The following is a 19,881-nucleotide window of genomic DNA, read 5'->3' as shown; positions in this document are numbered from 1 at the left end:
TGTCAACGTTGGACAGTTCAAGTGATGTAAAAAGCTCCGAGTAAGACAAAACAGTTTCACGGTCATGAATGATGTCTCCCAGTTTTTCGAACTCATCCTGAAATTGTACACGTTGGACAGTTCAAGAGATGTAAAACTAACTCTGAAAGCATTGAGCCATTCATCTGCATAGATAACACCACCCATTGGATCAATCAGTGCATTCCACTCGTCATTCAGTTTGAATTGTGGATAACGTTTCTCGAATTCAGTACCTTTCAAATTTTCATTTTTGTGGTAAGCATTATTGAAATTTTCAAAACTGTTCGGTTCCAACACGTTTTATTATCGACATTTCTGCAAAAAAGTGGCGTAAGTCACTTGCAAATATATTGTTTCTGCGAATGGACGCAGAAGGACAGATGTTTAATATCAGAAGGGTTTTTTTGATACTGCGTGCAAACAAGTTAGTACAACCCTTGCAGTTGGGAAATAGTAACGACGTGTGTGGTATATGAGAGGAGACATCGAGATTGGGCTGATTAGTAAAAAGGATGATTTTGTGATGGGAAGTAGCAATCGATCTGGAGATGTGAGAAAATACCAGATAAGGGGAAAGGTGAAGCGGAAGAAGGAACAACATCTCGTGAAAAATTTGGGATATACACTCGACCTCAGCTTCATCGGTCCCGTCGGGATATGAAATGCTGGTGATCCCGCTCCCATTGGTCCCCAAAAGGGGAAAAAGAGAAAATAGAAAGGACATAAAAATTCATTTGATTTTAGTAAAGTTCGTTGAAATACTTATAAAAAACAAAGGTAAGTTAGATTTTGGATGGTTTGAAACGATCGGCGGAGAAGAATGAGACATCGACAGTTGTCTTTTTTCCAGCAGCCATTTCAGCCAGAGCTTTTCCGATTCCAGGAGCAACTTTGAATCCGGATCCTGACCCACAGCCTCCAACCAAAATGTTTGGATTCTTGGTGGGAATTGGTCCAATGATATAATGTTCGTCCGGGGAGTTCTGAAAAATGAAAAATTCGGAACAGAACAAAACAAAAACAGAAATAAACCGTGTAAATGCATTTGTCAACTTTCACTGGAACTGATCCATCAATCACTGGCATGTAATTACGGATGAACTTGGCTGGAAGATCAATGCAGTTCTAAAAAAACAATGATTTTCAAGCAGAAGTGTTTTCGGCTAACCTGCGATCGATTTTCAGGATGGGCCAAATCATTTGTCAAACGATCTCCATAGTGGTAGCAAAACTGAAATTGAGATAGATAAAACTCATTTTTCCAGGACATCGAAGTACTATACCTTGATAGCTCCCGGATAATCATTGTCTGGCAACGAATAATGGAATACTTTCAATTCCATTTCTTGGGCAATGACAACTGGATAGTGATCATCATTGAGTAGATGGGATTCCGCCTCATTTTTAGCTTTCCAGTAGCAGACTGAGATACTGACCGGCTGAAAATACAACAGTTATTATACATTGTTCAATTAATATGTAGTACCTCAATGTCAAATTTCACATCTGGAAGGAACTTGGTGATCCAGCACCCCACGGTAAAAATAATTTTCTTGGTGGTGTATCTAGCCTTATTTGTGTTGACGTAAAGAGTATCGCCTTGCTCCGAGTGAGAGAAAACAGTTTCACGGTCATGAATGATGCCTCCCAGTTTTTTGAACTCATCCTGAAATTATTCATGTTGGACAGTTCAAGAGATGTAAAACTAACTCTGAAAGCATTGAGCCATTTATCAGCATAGATAACACCACCCATTGGATCAATCAGTGCATTCCACTCGTCATTCAGTTTGAATTGTGGATAATGTTTCTCAACATCAGTCCCTTTCAAAACTTCATGTTCGATGTTTTTCGACTTCAAGTTGCTGTGAATTTTCGCGATCTCGTCTCCAGTGGAAACCCACAGAAGGCCAGTTTTTCTGAATTTATAGAAATATAAAACAATAAATGAGAAGGAGTACTCACTTCCACAGCTTTTCCCCACGAACTCTCTCCAATTCGAAAATTTGTTCATATGCGTCTCCAACAAGGTCAACATATTCAACTTCAGTGTGAGCGTAACGAGTGATTCGACTTTTTCCGTGAGAACTTCCGTTTATGTGACCAAGTTCAAACTGAAATCACATTAGGAGACAATTGGAACTGATGAAAGCACCTACCTGTTCTAAGAGTAGGGTCTTCAAACCAAGCTTCTGACAATTGTATGCAGTACACGATCCAAAAATACCTGCACCCACAACCACAACATCATAATCTGTAGACATGTCAAACAGAAAACCAAATGTTAGAGAAAGTAGACCTTGGTTCGACAAAAACGTGAAATGACCGAAACATGACCATCTCAATCTTATCAAACATTGACACAGATAGTGATAACATTGGGCAAGATCATAACGTTTATTGCAGTAGATATAATACACCAGAGAAACAAAGTTGACATGTCAGGTTTTTTGAACTATCTAGTCTTACTTCGTCAGATAAATCAATAAAGTGTCAACGAAATCTTACTTAATACAAAGATCATGTTGTTCTTTTCTATTTTATCACTTCAATAACATCAAGAACAAAATTCAAGTATTATGTAGTTTTGCGTGACTTCCTTGATTCTTTTTTCTGTAAGCACAGAGAAGATAAGAACCGAATTAATACTAGAAAAAAAATTCTGATGGTTTGATTTTACTTCTCGGTTCAACTTCTTATCGTAAAACCAAGTTCTAAAGTCGGAATCAAAAATTAAATGATGCAAAAATTACAATTTCAATTTTTATTAACAAAACGATAAATTACGTTTTTAATCCAATACATGCTAAACTGACATTTCATTTCAACAAAATCTCGGTAAAATACTCAAACTGATGTTCCAAACCTACTAGGAGAGAAAAATGATACATCAACAGTAGTTTTCTCTCCCGCAGCCATCTCAGCAAGTGCTCTGCCAATACCAGGCGCTGTTTTGAACCCTGATCCAGAACCGCAGCCGCCAACCAGAATATTTGAAGTTTCGGATGATACCGGACCGATGAGATAATGATGATCCGGGGAGTTCTAAAGCAAAGTTTTAGAAAAATGGTATTTCTGTAAAATCTTACGGTATATTTGCACTGATCGACCTTATATGGTTTTGTCCCATCCACTACTGGGATGTGCTCTGTGATAAACTTTCCAGGAAGATCAACAAAATCTTTGTTGTTTTTCTTCGGGTGGCTCAAGTCTTCATTCAATTCATCACCGTCATCCAATACTAGCTGAAATATACTTCTGAAGTTTTAATTGAGTACTCAACTAACCTTAATAGCTCCTTGATAATCTGTGTCGGGAAGAGCAAAGTAGTATTCCTTCTTCTCTAAATTTTTTGCAATTACTACTGGAAAATGTTTCTCATCGAGAAGATGTCGTTGGTTTTCTTCTTTAGCCTTCCAGTAGCACACAGCAAGACTGATTGGCTGTAAATAAGTCAGATGAAAAAAAGAGGAAAGAAGAAAACTCACTTTGATTTTGAAGTTGACATGAGGGAAGAATTTAGTTATCCAGCAACCAACAGTGAAAATGATTTTATTGCTTGTGTATTTCCTATTCTTGGTTGTAAGCTCTAGCGGAGAGTCATAACTTTCGTCATGAGAAATGAGAGGTTCGTTTTCTTGAATCGTTCCTCCAAGATGTTTAAACTCTTCCTGAATAAACCAAAAATTAATCTAGAAGCATGATTAACATTCAAAACCTGGAAAGCGTTAAGCCACTTATTTGCGTAAATGACTCCACCCATCGGATCAATGAGTCCTGTCCATTTTTCGTCAAATTTGAATTGCGGATATCGTTTTGATATCTAAAAACATTTTTTGTTTGTGTACTTTTTTCAATTCACCTCATTTCCTCGAATAACTTCATGCTCGATATTGTGTGCCTGCAAATGACCAGATATTGATTGAACTTGATTTCCCGTAGCAGCCCATAGCAATCCCAGTTTGCTGAAAAATAACATCGTTATTATACAATTTTTAATTACTTACTTCCAAAGTTTTTCACCCCGCATCTTCTCAAGTTGTTCGATTTGTGAATAGGAGTCACCAACAAGTGGTACATATTCTGGATCTGTGTGCGCATAACGTGTGATCCTACTTTTTCCATGAGAACTCCCGTTTGAGTGTCCGAGGTTGAACTGAAAATAATGTTTATAGAAATGAGCATCAAAATTCAATAGAACCCACTTGTTCAAGAAGTAAAGTACGCATTCCGAGACGTTGACAGTGATACGCAGTGCATGAACCAAAAATTCCTGCGCCGACAACAACTACATCGTAATGTTTAGTCATTCCTTAAATTTTATGATATTCTGGGTATAATCCGGAGAGAATGGGTGTAATGAGTAGAATTCAAACAATCTAAAGCTATAGATATGACCGAAACCGAGTTTTTAAAAAGATTACCAAGTATTGTGCAATTGGAAACAACTAAATGCAATGATGAAAAATGGAAAAAATATTACACATTGCTAGTTCTATCTGTTTTTCTTTCCCATGTCGTCTATCTCTCCTTTTCTTTTTCTATTTATTCGATTTCTTGATAGTTTGACCTCAAGATGTAAACAAAGATAACAATCAGATGGTTATTCTGTCACGTTCTGTTTCTAGTTTGCCATCACCAGGCTGATTCAAATATTCTCAACAATTTTTTGATATCCCGTAACATTTGAGAGATCTCAAATTGATCTTCATGACAAGTATTTCACTTTTTTTCACTCTTCAGTCATTTCGTTACCACAATTTTTTTGAACTTGACAGCGAAACGACATAACCATTTGGACTGTTGATAATCCGCCGGCTTTTCAGACTCTCACGCACGGGATCATCTCTTTTTTTTGGTCACCGTAAAATGAACAAACTCGATCGACAACCGGGTGAACATGGACAAACAATTTTGCCACATTTTGTCAGTTCAAAATGCGCCACTTCCTCCTATTACTCTTCTTTCATATCAGTTTTGTAGAAAATTCGTTGCTACCAAGAATTAAAAGGCAATCAGGTGAATTCAGTCAAGCCGAATCTAGCACATTGGTAATTATGACTTCCAGATGTTGGATCTAATGCTGAAACTAATGGAAATGGAGATACCGTTCTCACTGACGCATCGACCCAGCATTTCAAAGTGAACTAAAATATTTTCTAAGCTTTTCAACTGTATCATGAAAGTTTCAGTCTCCAGACGGTGTAGTGGGTATGAATGTTTCTTCAAATGGCAACTCTAGCGGAATCGGGTCATCAAATATTGAAACTTCTGCAGGAGGAAATGTTGGAGACAGTAGTAAGACCCATTGAATTAACTAAGCCGAGAAATTATTTATCAGCAGATATTGATAATGTGGCCAATGTGATGTCTGTTGGAGACAACTCCAATTCTTACTCCGATATCTTTGCTGCTGTAGAGGGAGAAAAGTTCACGTCAAATGTGGTACAACAAGTTGGGAACTAATTTCAAATCGAATTTCAGAATTATTTTCAGGGGAGAGTAGCTGGACAAGGAGCAACTCTGTCCAACGTCAACGGAGGAAGTTCCATGCAAAATCATAATGGAGAAAAAAGTAAGACTGCTTCTAAGAATTCAGCTAGAACTATGTTATTTTAGAGAATGGGTTCTCGTATGGAAACGCTGGAGGAACTGGATCAATTGACACGGAAGCAAATGTTCAGACACAACAATCAATGAGTTGGGATCAGCTGTTAGCCAGATTGATGGCGTCTGCAACTGCATCTGGAGTTGGAAGTTCTCAATCCAATGTTGATATGGGAACCGGATCAGGAGACAAGAGTAAGTGACAAGCGTAAAAATATAATGGTTTTGTTGTTCAGACATAACTATAAGTGGATTGGTCTCTGGATTAAATTCCAACCAAGGAATTGTGAACTCACTTGTAAAAGGAAACGGTATGATTAACGGGACTAGTGAGGAAATTGTTGGAACAATGTATGGTGTGGCATCTGGGAAAGGAAACTCTACACTTGTTGGTGCAAGTTCAATTGTGAGCAACCAATCGTCAAGTCTCGGAGGTAATCAGTAATCAAAATGATGTTTCACGATTTCTTTTTCTAGAAATCCAAGCATTTGGTAACTCGAATGCGTTCTCAAGTGGGAACACTTCAGTGAATTTGATGTCTAACACCAATATCCTAGACGACGTTAGTTTCTTTTTTAGTTTTTTACTGTCTTTATTAGTTTAGACTGGGCTAGGAGTGGTCCATATTGATGGTAAAGGTCACGGTACCGATAACTATGTTGTGGCAAGCAACGGACTGAAATTTGTCAATGCTGAAAACGATGCAGGTAGAGTTCTCAGGTTTCTTGACTATTAAGGATTTGGTTTTTAGCATTTATGGGTTCTGGTAATGTGAAGGGAATCGGAAGTGATCAGAACTCTAATGCGTCACAGACAGTGGAAACCGCAGTGGATCCAAGTGGAGTGGTGAAGTGAGACATCTCCTTGAGAAAGAAAGGTTCGAATTAACTGTTTTTTTTAGAATCATTGCACGGAGTAATGGACAATCAATGTCTCACGATGGAAAAAACGCTTCACTCACATTTAATGACAATGGATTGGTTGGAGGATGGAGGAATTCTAGTTACAGTATGCTACCTAACGAAATTCTGTGATACCACTTATCTATTCCAGGTGGATACGCCAACGGTGTTGGATCTGCAAATGGAAAAGACTCTAATGTGACAGGGCAGGGATTTGTTGAAATGAATGGAGACTCAATGAATGGAAATTCTTCAATGCAGGTGGGTGTCATCATCTCTAACGGAATGTCAGCTAATCTGATTTTAGGCATTTGGAACTGGAAGTGGTATAATATCTGCAGATACAAAAGCAGTGCTCAACGTTGAAGAGAATGGTGTGCAGAGAAGTATGTTGCCAACTTTTTTCTGTTTTGCTAAAATTAATGGTTTTCAGATGGAACGGTTAACGGAATTGCAGCCGCTGACGGAAACAACACACATGTTGAAAGCTTGTCTGTCATCAGCAATATTGACGGTAATTGGAAATGATAAACATAAAGATCAACAGTACTGTTTTTAGGATTTGAAACTGTGAACAATTATCAAAAGATATCCTCTTCTGGTGCTGGGGCTTCAAGTGTTTCCGCGTCTAGTTCAACAATTTTCAAGAGAAAGAAGCGTTATTCTGTATTGGCCAAGATTTTGAAAAAATGAAATAGTTTGATCTGATCAATTGTTTTTTTTTCCAAAATGAAGTTGAAACAAAGTTCACATGTGCAAGAAGAACTGTACCGACAGCGGATTTTTATATTTCTTACTAGATAGCAAAGCAGAGCAGTTTAAAAAAATTGTTTGACTGTTGAGAGTTGAACAGAGCGTCTTAAAGATATAAATAACACCATTTCTCATGATTTCAGTTCTGAAATCATTTGATTCTAGATTCTGCAACTTTTAGATTGTTTTTTTTTCATGAATAGATAACTTTATAACTTTTGGCCAGTGCAAACAGTTAGTTTGCTAATAGAGTCTTCCGTTTTGAAAATTTGTTATCTGCATTGGTGTTTCCGGTTTAACCGTCAACACTGGCCTACAAGAGAAGAATATCAAAATGTAACCTTGATCATATTCTTGTGCTTAATCCAATAAATTTCTAACTTTCCTTCACATCATAGTTATCTTTTAATTTCCCCATTTATCAATCTTTTTTTTATGTTTTACGTATCAGTGGTTTACACCCTTTGGTAAAACAAAATACAAAAATCAAGATGAATAATTCCCTCGTTGGATAACGTTTCAGTCGGGTACAAGTACAGAGATACTTTCAGATAACATAATACTTATCAGATTACCAATAAAAAACGGAACACAAGCAAAAGAAATATTAATATAACATTTCTAGAATCTGTGTTTATCGTTGAGCTTTTTTGACGACGTAATGATAGATAACGAAGTCCACCATCATCTTGTGCCACAACGTGAGCAGTTGCACATGTCTCTCCAAATCGAACTGCGGCCTGAAAACATATGATTTCATATGTATCATATTACCAGCAGATACTTACCAAGGAAGGGGATAGAGTGAACGGACTGATCTCACGTTATTGCAACGTGGGTTACGATCGATGTGGAACAACTTCATGAGAGGCACGCGGCAAAGTGAGCGAAGCTTTTGGGCTGCGATTGTCTGAAATTAAGTACTTACAAGAATTATTCGAAAATTCAAAAATTTGTGTAGAAAGTTTCGGCCCGCCTCAGACCAATCGGCCCAGATTTGAATTTCGTTTTTTTTTCAGTTCAGAACATAAGTTCCGGAAAAATTATTTGCCCATCCCGGCCATTTGAAAGTCTAGAACAATTCACTGATAGCTTACCATTTCAATTGGTATGATCGGCTCCCAAACCCCTTGATGCATAAAAACCAAACAGTAGAACGCGAGAACATTCATTTGTTCCTCTTTCCAATTCGGGCAATAATCCAGATTGAACAGAAAATAACTATTCATGGAGAACTCATCTTCATGGACAATATTCAGATGTGGCCCTCCTTGTGCAAACACATCGAAACGATCTGGACATTGGCGCGCTTTCCAGTTCATCACAAAACGCTGAAAGTATTCTAATTAACTTTTTTGCAGTGGCTACCAAGAACACTTACTGGTGTCGGATTTAGCGGATTAACAGGTGGATCGTTGGCCTGGGCTGCAGCCATATCCTGATACCAACAACACCATCCCAAATGTTCAGCTTCTGTCAATGGCCAGATTGGTGGCGCGACGTCAAAGAAGAACTGATTCCATGCATGGTATCCTGGGATTTCTCGAAAATACAATGGCCGTTTTGTGTTGATTCTCTGAAATGATAGAGATAGAAACCTTGCCCGAAATTTTATTTTTTACCCAATCAGTAGTCGTGAAGAGTCCACGCTTAAACGGAGAAACAACTTCCTTCCATAACATAATCTGGCGCAAATCTTCCTCCTTCTGTTTTTTGATGTCCATCTGAAAATAAGACTATTCTATTGGAATAGTTTAAATGTAAGATACCGAAATTAAAATATATTGAATATGGAATAAATTTGTTCCTAAATTTTGAACAAAATAGAACAAAATTATACATGTAGAATTATGTCTTTCTCACATTTATCAAAAACCTTCTTTACGAAAATTTGAGAATAGTGGCTTCAATGTTCAATAAATTTGAAAAATTTGAAAGTAACGCGAGGACACAAGGCTAAGCTTGAAAGTAGATACGTCGGGAATTTCAAAGAGTGGGTGGCCTGTATTAGAGGTCAAAAGCGCTTGATAAAAGGATAGACGTCCTTTGAACAACTACCAGAAATAGCAACAAACGAAGAAAGGTCATTTTTTCAATAACAAGTTCGACTTTGTACATTTTCAAATTTATAGGAAGGAAATGTGAAAACATGATTTGAAAAAAGGGTTTGTGAGTCATAACTGTATATCTGATTGGGCGGACTGAATATTCCAGAAAACTGATTGCAGAAGCACGTATATGGTTAAGTAGGAAGGATTTCTAGAATTCTGAAAGTTATGAAAACTGTCAATGCTTCATAAACCCGTTCGGTTTCAGGTACCCAGTATCTAATTGTGAATTAAAATTGAATTGAAAAATCAGTCTGAGATACAGCGTATTCCAAAGCCCTTTCTCTTTAATCATTCATTTATTGAAACGAATGAGCAAATGACTAACGTTACATCAAGATAAGATCTTTAAAAAGTTGTATGTCACGTGCATCTTCCAAAGCTGCCGAGACAAAGAAGATGACAAAAGACAATCGTTATTGTGAAGTATGGTAACTGGGAGCGGACGACCAGCGAGATGGGAGTGTTAACGTTGGAACGTATGCGTGTGTGCCTATCCTAAAAATAAGGAAAGAGGGGCACAGTGCCCAAGTAGCGAGAGTGAAAGAGAGGCGCGAGAAAACGAAACACAGATTATACCGTATGTGATGTAGAGCAATGAAAAAAAGGATTCCCATTCACATTAAATTTAATAGTGGAAACTCATGAGCTGTTCACGATGAACAGTTTGTATGCTTTGAAAATTTGCGAGATTAAGGGATATCCAATAATTACATATTTGACGTTTTGAAATATTGTCTGGATCGTGTTAAGCAACGTTTCTTGGTTAGAGCAAAACTAATTTCAATACATCGACTCATACTATTTTTGCAAAAAAACGTCAGATCAGGGACATACATACTTATGGTTAGTTTCTCGGTGAAGATAATACGCAAAATTTTCCAGAAACACCGTTATCCGATTACATTTAGTTTAACAAGAATTCATTCATTTCAACTTGGATTTCATGTAGATATTATGCTGATTTATATGAGAGGAACCATACAGCCTAAATCTGCCTTCCCGGAAATCATTGATTTTCTGAAAGCCGGTCATCACAACCGTTTTCACACGCTATCATAAAAAACATAAAGTAAATCGATTTCGAAGATAATGGAGAGGGGGAGTGTTAGAATTGGAACGTATGCGCGTGTGCCTATTCGAAAAAAATGAGGAAGGAGGGGCACAGTGCCCAAGTGGCGAGAGAGAAAGAGGGCCCGAGAAGATGAGACACAGATCATACCGTATGCGAGGCAGAGCAATGAGAAAAAGGTAAAAATTCCCATATATAAAGATTTCAATGGTGGGAACTTCTATGGTTTTCACGATGATTTGTATGTGTGCTCTGTAAATTTGTAAAACAAAAAACATCCACGACTTCGCTATTTGTAATATTTGAAAGATTTAGAATGCGCCGGACTCTGGAGCAACAGAAGCTTTGAAAGATTGTCTTGATCATGTCTTGCATTTTTTTCTTGATCAGGGCGAAACTCGCTTTGTAACGATAACTGGTATTTTCTTTGAAAAACGGATAGATCTTAGGCATACATACTTATGGTTACTATCTTAGTATAGAAACTACGCAAAAAGAGATGATTGTGAGTTATTAAAATTCACAACGGCATTTTTCCAGTAACACCGTTTTACGATTACAATCCGCTCAGCAAGAATTCATTCAATTCAACTTGGATTTCATCTAAGAATTATGCTGATTTATACGAGAGGAAAACATATAGCCTAAATCTGCCTTCCCGGAAATCATTGCTTTTCTGGAAGCCAGCCATCACAACCGTTTTCCGGCGCTATCATGAGAAACAAAAGTCAATCGATTTAAAAGATGAGGGAAAGGGGGGGAGTGTTAGAGTTGGAACGTATGCACGTGTGCCTATTCGAAAAAATGAGGAAGGAGGGGCACAGTGCCCAAGTGGCGAGAGAGAAAGAGGACAAAAGATCTTGAGACACAGATCATACCGTACGCGAAGCAGAGCAATGAGAAAAAAGGAGAAATTCCCATTTGCATTGAAGTTAATGGTGGGAATTAAATTTTAATGATGGGAACTATGCTCGATGATTTGTATGCATGATTTGTATACAGTTTCGTTTTTGTGAGCAATTTATGTACAGACTCGTTTCGGCAGAGATAACAAATAATGCATAGGATTGGATCAGTCAAACATGAAGAATGACTCGTAGCAGTAAAAACAATTTTGAAGTGACCTATAAATTGTGTTTCAACGAAGACTTCGGACTTTTGAATAGTGAAAATACTTGGCTCGTCTTTCTAATATACCGTCTTCACTATTGATTGCTATATTGTCTCTGCTTTACTGGAAATCGCAGTTCAATTTGTATATTCCATGTCAATTGCATTCTACTTGAAAAATGTGTACTATCCGAAAATATAACGAGTTAATTGACATCAGGGAAGTTGATTTTGCCTGGGTCCTAAACTGCGTGCACTTTTAATGAATATAATGTTTCCTGTTCAAAACTAATTCCAATTTTACTGATTTAGGATGCGAGAAGATTGACATCAGTAAAATTGATTTTAACACTATTCCTCTCAAACGAATTGTGTTTTTGTGATGTCCAGCGATTTTCAAAACAAAATCCTCTTCAAACCGTTTTCTAGTGCCAGTTCTGTAGAAAATAGATGGTTCATAATAACACATTTTTACATTATTTTGACACATCTACCTGTGTGCTGAAACAAGTGATCTGAAGAAGTGTTTTCCTGAGCAAGCCTGTTGATGAGTGAATGCATTTCGAGTTTGCTGAATTGAAAGATCTGTGAGCCAGATAACAATGCCATCTGTTTTCAGACACTACTCAACAATTTTTAACTCGTGATGCATTTTGTATTGAGATAAGAATCTTGAGCAATTGCATATTATATTTTGTATAACTTTTACTTTTCATATTGTGAAAATCTTTATTGCATGAAAAAAGGCACTCAATACTCGTTTAGTTCAAGATCGTATATATCATCAACTCCTTCGCAAAGCTGCATAAGTTTTTAGAAAGCGAAAGTTGTGTCTGGGCGTGTGCTTCTTGGACGCAGTTCCGCTCTCAATTCCAAAAATTTGATTACATTCTATCAAGCTCGGGTTTTCAGCGAATTTCCAGTTTTGCTCACACGCTGAGAAGTACGGCCAGCTCAGTTGTGCAACAGATGGAACAATAGTCCTGAAAAAACATATTCATTAGTCAGTAATCGGTTATTAGATAACTTACCATCCAGATTCTCTCACACAACTATATTTTTCATTAACGTCATTGTTTCTTCTAATAAATAATGTATGAGTGTACTCAAGTTTCAATGCAGGATTATGAATTTCTGAGTTGTTGAAAGTGACATATGTTGCAACTGCCTAAATAGAACAAGATTGTGACTGGAAAATATTGTTTTCAGATTACCAGCATAGTATTGTTGATTGGAGTTCTCATCTCCCATATCCCTGCTTCCCTTCTTGCTAAACCAATACCCAGACCACCATCTTCCCATAACGGTTTACATTCAGTTACAGCTCGTGTATCTTTTGGAGCATTCAATCTGCAATACATCATTTTGCATTAGAGATGCTTCTATTAAACTCACTTGTTCAATTTCTTTTGCAACTGTAGTGCACTCTCAAATGGTGATGCATTCAGTATATTTGTAAATATCATATGGGATCCTGGAGACACTGTGACACATATCTGGAAACACATTGGTGTTGTTCCCATCAGTGACTACAAATGTATACCCTATCAATTTCCGGTGGCATCGAATTCGATCCAAGTCCGTGTACTGATGTGAGGAGAGTGATATTCATACCAATAAGAAATGCAGAAGCCAGAAGAGATAAGTAGAAAATAGAGTAGTGAAATGTGATTGAGAAGTATCTAAACAAACAACATCATGTCAAAGTGATAAATGAGAAATTACCGTATGAATGATCTGCATAATTTATGACGGTGATAAAAACTGTTGTGACGGCAAGTGTAATGATAAGCACATGGTATCCAACACAATGCACTCCAAACAAGATAAGTAATGAATGTGAGTATGCACCAAAATAGGTGACCGCAAAAGTATCGACATGAGTTTTGACACTGAAATCAGAAACTCAGAAACATATTGGTAATTAAAAAAAAAAAACAAACTCACATCAAGGTTGGCCCGAAAATCTCCAGCTCTTTGAATGAAATCCTTCATAGCTGGTTTTGGTTTTTCGTTCGGAGGTGGAGTCTCAATGTGATTTGGTTTTCCATTTGATATTGGGCTTGTTGGATCTGATGTATCGCAAAGACGCTGAAAATCATTTATTTTTGGAGTGTACTAAAAAAGTTTTGGTTTTTACATCGTGATGTGGTCCAATTGTATGAATCCTTGCCCATCTGATCGGCCATGTTTCATCGTATTCTCCCAGTCTTCCCCCGTTTGTTTTGCTACTGAAAAATACTCTTTTCATATTGAAGCGATGTTTTTGACACATCAATTACCTAGTATCAATTGCTTGTTGAAAATGTTTCTTGGCTGGTGTGTTTACTGCGACCCCCGACACTTTTTTAACTGGTTTCTTAGCACAAACCATTCTCCTGAATGATTTTTTCAAAGTTTCCAATAATTTTCTTTGTTCTTACTTGTACGAGAAATACAATACGGTGATTCTCCATATCAGTGACACGGTACACGAACTTGATGATAGAACGAGCGGCCAGGAGAGTATCTGCAACCGTTTCACTTTTACACTTGGCGTACTAAACATTGTTTCAATGTCTCTCAAAAATTTGATAATCACTTTAGGGTTCGGACATCTGCATGCTGCGATAAAAAAGTAGTTGAAAATTGTGATCGGTGCGTCGTGTAGCGCCATGATAAGGAATGACATTCGGAAGTTGTTGAATGCCTAAACTAACTGTTTGAATTTGAGAGAAAGTGATCGAAAGTTCAACCTGTGTCCATTCAATAAAAGCTTCAAACAACAATGCACATCCGCTTCGATAAGGAGTGATGTCAAGTCGATGAGCAAACGCATTCTCGATACAAAGTACCTAAACAATTGTTGTCATTAATGTTGTTTTCTTTCAACGCCAACGCCCACCAGTAGCAACCAAGTACACATCGACCCACAGACCGCTGTGACAACTAAAGATACCACAAGCCATGTATTCAGTGGGAAAGATGTCACGTAACCCTGCAAGGAAAGTGAAATTTTCGGTTTTTGCAATGATCTTTTCATTATCACCTTAACTACAAAACTGGTGTGAAGCCACGAGCAAATAGAATTGGTGACGTAGACGACAAACGAAACAGCATATAGAGTGTGCAAAGTTTTTCCTGAAAACCCATAAAATTAAAGATGATAATACAAGAACAAAGTTAATTTTAAGAGTGGGATGAGAAATCGCACGACCGCTGTCTTTTTCCGAAATGAAATTTTTGTTACCTTTAAGTAGAGGCGTACTGGAAGACGCCATTGCAAACCCGGAGGTATATAAAGTATTAAGAAGTGCCAATACATTTCCAGATTTAAGTGAAGGTGATGTCAATTCGTCAGTCATCCTTCGTTGCTTAGTGTGTCGTCAGAATATCAGAAAAGAAGAGGATAATGAGAGAGACTTGGCGGCTACAAGATGTTGTCCGTCCTCTTCTCACCACACAAAAGCTTTCGACCGGATATACTCATCCGGTCGTCGCATGTCAACTTTCAAATTTGGCCCTTATTTTGAGTTCAGCGCTTTTCCAGTAGAATACAAAATGTTTTTGGTGACAAAAAGTGGCGAAATCAAGAAGCGGTTTGTGTCTCGTTTTGTTGTGTTGGAGGATTCAAGTGGACATAAACAAAGTTTTTGGAAGATTTTATTTGTTGAGCACAACGAATATGATCACAATGTCACAATGTGAAGAAAGCAACAGTAGTAGGTGTTGAGAATAGAGAAAAATTGGAAAAGTTTATACATTAGGAATTACTTAAAAACGAACATCTAAACAATCTGCCTCGTCGGAATTAAATGCTTTGTTATCGATGGAGTACCGTGGATTATGATCTTCAATTTCTGCTACTTCTTCTTCCATATCATCAACTCCATACTCGTCATCATCCTCATCAGTGGTATAGTAGTTATATGTGTAATAGAATATGGAAAGAAGGGCGAAGATAGCAATGACAACAAACATAGCGGCGGCGTAAACGAAGAACTCAACAGCCATATTTTCAAACAAGTTGAGGATTGTGATAATGACAATAATTGTATCTCCAGCAGCAGTTGTCAAAAGCCAGAGGGCTTGCACAAGTGCTTTCATCGATGGAGCGGACTGAAAGAATAATTGTTTTGAAAAAGTATTCTTTAGTTCTAGGGTACCTGTGAATAAGCAAACTCGTATCCAGTGATAGAGAAAAGAATCTCAGCAGCAGTGATGACAACAATTTGTGGGATTTGCCAGAGAATAGAAACTCTGTTGTTTTGCACAATTTGGAGTTCAGTGATATATGGAGAGTCACGAGGTCCGGACAATGCATAAATGAAAACTCCTCCTTGTTCGAAACGGGTCAGATTGAAATTCGTGTATTGAACTAATGTGGCTGTTTTGTTGTATGTTTGTCTGTTGATATCCTTCGGAGTATTCAACAAGTAGTATAGTTCCCATTTTCCTGGTTTCACGGACTTCTGTTTGTATGTGGTAACCAGAGAACCGCTTCCAACAACTGTGCTGTTTCCCTCTCGGTCGTCGGTACCATCATTGTAATCAGTTTCCCAGAAGTAGAAGTCAGCTGGATGTCTTGGATTACATGGGTGTGCACGGTCATAATCACTTGCATCAGATCGGCACATAGCGAAGTTTCCAGCATAATGGTCATCCAAATTGGCAACGATTCTATATTTAAAAAAGATTTTATTGATTGAAAAGTTCATTCAAGCTTACCCCATGGAGAATTCTCCAGTACCATCAGTTGGCTTGTCAGTGTTAGCGGTGTTTTGATAATATCCGAATGGCCCCACACCTACATAGATGACTTTCTTGCTCTTAGCGGTGATAACGGCAGTATTTTGGAGTTTCTGAAATGTTTGAATAGGGGTTTTGATTTTTTATGACTATCTTACTGTTGGGTCTCCACAGTTACCAGCATACGCAATCTTGAAAGTAAGAGTCCAGTCACTTGTACTCTTTTGATTTGGCGATTTTGTTTGGAACAGTTTAAAAACTCCCGCTTTGTCATCTTTGTTCTCGTGAAGAGCCTAAAATTTTTACCTTGGCAATCAATTGATAATTATTTTGTGGTAATCAAATTTATAATTTATTGGAAAACTTCTCCGGATAGTTTCTTTGTGCTTTTGCTATCAGTTTTCTTATGGCATGATAGAGCAGAAAGTCACAAACTGATAGAAAGAAGCTCGAAGTTTTTAGTGAAACTCACCATGCTTTGGTTAATGGTTCTCTTGTCACCATTTGGATCAGTGACGATGATTTGACAAGTTTTGAAGTCATTGTTGAACTGGTTCCAGAAACTGATAGAGCATTGCCCTTTTCCGGGGAGGTTTGGCAGAGTGGTCTAAAAATAAAGAGAATAAGTATGAAATATTGAGTATTCATCACTCACATTTACTTGGAGTTGAACAAATCCGGTGATCAAGAAGGCAAGAGAAGCAAGAAGACCTCCGGTGACCATTTTTCTCAATGGGCTGAAATCGAAACAATCAGAGATGCCTTATGAAAACTTGACTTACGTAAGTCTGACACATTTCGCGGCAACTGGATAGATGATGACTTGGAAGAGTGGGATGAAGGCAAGAATAAGGACAGCGTTTAAAGTTTGCATTTGGTCGGGAAGGAGGAGAAGACTGTCAGAAAGACGACAATCCATTTGAATAGCTGAAGTGATGAGATGCAAAATTATTCATTTGATTAGCTTACCTTGAAGAAGCCACACAGATCCTTGTTGATCATAAAGAGCCCAGAACATTGGAACTGGCAAGAACATGACAAGAACACGGAGAAGGGAGCGGACGTCATCAATGAACTTCTTCTTTTGGCACAGCTTCTTATTTCTCTTTTCGGCTTGGAGTTCAAGACATTTCGCGTCGAGGGCACAGTCGTGGGTGGTAAGGTAATGCAACAGCCAGTGCTCCTTTGGTGTGGATCCTTTCTTCATTTTGTTTCCAACAGCTCCCTAAAAATGCTTTGTTATAACAAATAAGTTACCAGGTATTCTACTCACAAACATAAGGCGAGAGACTTCTCCGAAGACGTTATCCTTTGGTGGGTTCTTTTTGTACCAGAAGGAACCTCCCATAAAGACCACTGAAATTAGATTTGGCTTAGAACAAATGAATCAGAGATATCCAACTAACATGTGGCAACAATCATGAGAATAGCTGGAATACCGAAAGCCATTGGGTAGCAGGAATCTTGACCGAGGCATGGTTGAGCTAAAAAATGTTGTTGTTAATAAAAGTCTCTCGAATTAAAGGAAAAACATTACATCTGAAAATTGGCGAGATGAAAGTAGAGATCATGGATCCGGCGTTGATAGAGAAGTAGAACATGGAGAAGAAAAGAGAAAGCATTCTTTCTTGTCCCAACTCAAATTGATCTCCACCGAAAGCAGACACACATGGCTTGATACCTCCGGTACCGAATGCGATGATCAGCAATCCAGATAAATCCATCCATCTGAAAAAATTGAACAGTTTCCCTTTTGTTATACTTTCATTTGTCTGCGGTGTTAACATTTTAATGTTTCAAAATGCACTGTCGACCAAAAGTTGCCGTATCAAAAGTCTTATCAGTGCCATTTCCCTCCAAAAGGAATTCGTATTGAAAGACAAAGTTTGATGATAAGTTTTTGCTCTGAATACTCGAACAAGCATCACTTACGGGTGAACCGAAGACTGATAATTTTTGATGGAAGCGAGTGCAAGAACAACTTGTCCGATAGCATACAAAATAGACACAGAGAAGATAGTCCTAAAAATGAAGTTCTAGTTTGTATCATTCATGGATCTAAGGAATTGCACTGACCAGAATTTTCCGATGTAACCGTCAGCAACAATTGATCCGAGAAGTGGGGTTGTGTAACAAAGAACTGTGAATCCGTTGAAAAAAATAGTAGATTGAGAGTCGGTGAATTTAAGCACATTGAGCAGGTAGAATGTCAATACAGCTGAAAACACAGTCACGTGTCAATTGATCTTATGCACTCCAAACGTCATCGAAATATTCTTATACTTAAACGGATTATGTTTTCTTTGATATGATTGATAGTATTCTTATTTCATATTTCATTCCAAAAACTTTCGATTTTTAATGCAATATGATTGGTTAGAAAGAGCACTTTGCAAGTACTATGTACTTGGTGTGAAAGTTGATAACACCCTTATCTATAAGCATTCTCCAGGTACCGGACAAGGTAATAGAGAATATCTCTTTCTTCCGATCTGATGTCATGTGCACTCACTTCTCATTCCATAATAAGAGAATCGTTCGCAGAATTCATTGGAGACGATACAAAGTGTTGTCTTGGGCCAATGTCTGATCATATCCGGCCATGTTGTGTAGATTTTCTTTTCCGGCAGTGGTACAGTTTCAAGTTCATGTCCATATGATTTTTTGCCTGAAATTGAAATCAAGTATGATACTTTTGACTCTTTCCCTATAAAATACACTCAAACCAAATGTCATCGTTTTTTTTGAGAGATAATACTGTTCACGGGTAAAGATTAAAGATAAGCTCAAAGACGATTTTGTAATTGTCACTATCATTAACGCAAAATAGGGTAAAATGGGTTTTATATTGGAGTCTGACTAATTCCATATAGGTTAGATAAGAAGGTATAGAAAAATGAATGCAGGATCTTGGACAGCCAGGTTTTATTGTTCAAACCTCACAGAATAGGACAATTGGCTTTCTGTGACCTAGAAAAATATAATCTCAAAATTAAAAACATAATTAAACTTAGAAATTGATCTTGTTAAGACGATATTACTTAAACCTAATCAAAATAGTAAATACACACGTAGGTATAATATTTTTAGACCACATTCTTATCGAACTTTAAATGTGACCATACAATACTTCAAAACACAAAAAATAACTAACCTTTTGAGCTTACGCTCTCCGAGCGACTCTCCGAGTAGGCCATCGTGGCGATACTGACGAGGAATGAGCCGGTTGAATTATTTGAGACAAGAAGAGAAGGAGGAGTAAGAGGTGGGGAATAGTTGCGTTGGCGCTCGATGACTGTCCTCACCGTTTTGGTCTGCGTCTCGTTATCACCTTGAACCGCTCTGTTCTCAATAGTGCTTCTCCCACCCTCTTAAATATTTCACTCATAAATTTTATCAATTCCACTTTTTCTCCCCCCTACCTCTATCTTGTAAGCTTTTTCGTACATTACATGCTCACTAATCGGATAGCGCAGAAGGCGAGCATGCAAAGGAGAGTACGTGTCATCGGAGGAGAGAAAGTTTTATGCGGGTTGTCTGTAATTCATTGTTATCTGATGGAAGACGTGGTACTGTTCGA

At 37.8% G+C, this 19,881-nt stretch overlaps 4 protein-coding genes across 4 annotated transcripts; 1 reads left to right on the top strand and 3 right to left on the bottom strand.

The window, feature by feature from the left end:
* Positions 1 to 803: 803 nt before the first annotated feature.
* GCK72_024594 (uncharacterized protein) lies at positions 804 to 4,330 on the bottom strand (the record flags this gene model as incomplete). Its single annotated transcript, XM_053735946.1, has 15 exons — positions 804 to 1,004; positions 1,054 to 1,146; positions 1,190 to 1,252; positions 1,305 to 1,460; positions 1,508 to 1,687; positions 1,732 to 1,939; positions 1,986 to 2,134; positions 2,180 to 2,274; positions 2,891 to 3,065; positions 3,110 to 3,265; positions 3,308 to 3,463; positions 3,509 to 3,691; positions 3,883 to 3,985; positions 4,028 to 4,176; positions 4,226 to 4,330. The coding sequence occupies 15 exons, from the start codon at positions 4,328 to 4,330 to the stop codon at positions 804 to 806; spliced, it is 2,172 nt and encodes a 723-aa protein (XP_053579512.1).
* Positions 4,331 to 4,957: 627 nt separating this feature from the next.
* On the top strand, positions 4,958 to 7,223 carry GCK72_024593 (uncharacterized protein; the record flags this gene model as incomplete). Its single annotated transcript, XM_053735945.1, has 15 exons — positions 4,958 to 5,039; positions 5,089 to 5,162; positions 5,213 to 5,318; positions 5,362 to 5,474; positions 5,517 to 5,595; positions 5,640 to 5,822; positions 5,933 to 6,061; positions 6,105 to 6,190; positions 6,233 to 6,335; positions 6,380 to 6,479; positions 6,530 to 6,636; positions 6,682 to 6,791; positions 6,838 to 6,916; positions 6,964 to 7,044; positions 7,090 to 7,223. 15 exons carry the CDS (start codon positions 4,958 to 4,960, stop codon positions 7,221 to 7,223), a joined length of 1,566 nt encoding a protein of 521 aa, XP_053579511.1.
* A 694-nt stretch (positions 7,224 to 7,917) lies between these two features.
* Positions 7,918 to 9,007, bottom strand: GCK72_024592 (uncharacterized protein; the record flags this gene model as incomplete). The annotated part of the gene is made up of 5 exons (XM_003118434.2): positions 7,918 to 8,023; positions 8,072 to 8,193; positions 8,381 to 8,614; positions 8,665 to 8,859; positions 8,906 to 9,007. 5 exons carry the CDS (start codon positions 9,005 to 9,007, stop codon positions 7,918 to 7,920), a joined length of 759 nt encoding a protein of 252 aa, XP_003118482.1.
* A 3,350-nt stretch (positions 9,008 to 12,357) lies between these two features.
* Positions 12,358 to 19,498, bottom strand: GCK72_024591 (uncharacterized protein; the record flags this gene model as incomplete). Its single annotated transcript, XM_053735944.1, has 27 exons — positions 12,358 to 12,556; positions 12,605 to 12,741; positions 12,788 to 12,923; positions 12,969 to 13,069; positions 13,117 to 13,255; positions 13,299 to 13,465; positions 13,521 to 13,664; positions 13,714 to 13,804; positions 13,856 to 13,951; positions 13,997 to 14,262; positions 14,309 to 14,407; positions 14,458 to 14,550; positions 15,339 to 15,671; positions 15,719 to 16,232; positions 16,281 to 16,414; positions 16,460 to 16,594; positions 16,774 to 16,908; positions 16,957 to 17,038; positions 17,084 to 17,228; positions 17,271 to 17,526; positions 17,575 to 17,657; positions 17,708 to 17,785; positions 17,839 to 18,029; positions 18,234 to 18,323; positions 18,378 to 18,519; positions 18,814 to 18,969; positions 19,456 to 19,498. The coding sequence occupies 27 exons, from the start codon at positions 19,496 to 19,498 to the stop codon at positions 12,358 to 12,360; spliced, it is 4,185 nt and encodes a 1,394-aa protein (XP_053579510.1).
* Between the last annotated feature and the right edge of the window lie 383 nt (positions 19,499 to 19,881).

Source organism: Caenorhabditis remanei, chromosome X (assembly GCF_010183535.1).
Source record: "Caenorhabditis remanei strain PX506 chromosome X, whole genome shotgun sequence".
Classification (NCBI taxonomy): Eukaryota; Metazoa; Nematoda; class Chromadorea; order Rhabditida; family Rhabditidae; genus Caenorhabditis; species Caenorhabditis remanei.
The sequence above is the reverse complement of the archived record's forward strand: the minus strand, read 5'-3'. Positions and strand labels throughout refer to the sequence as shown.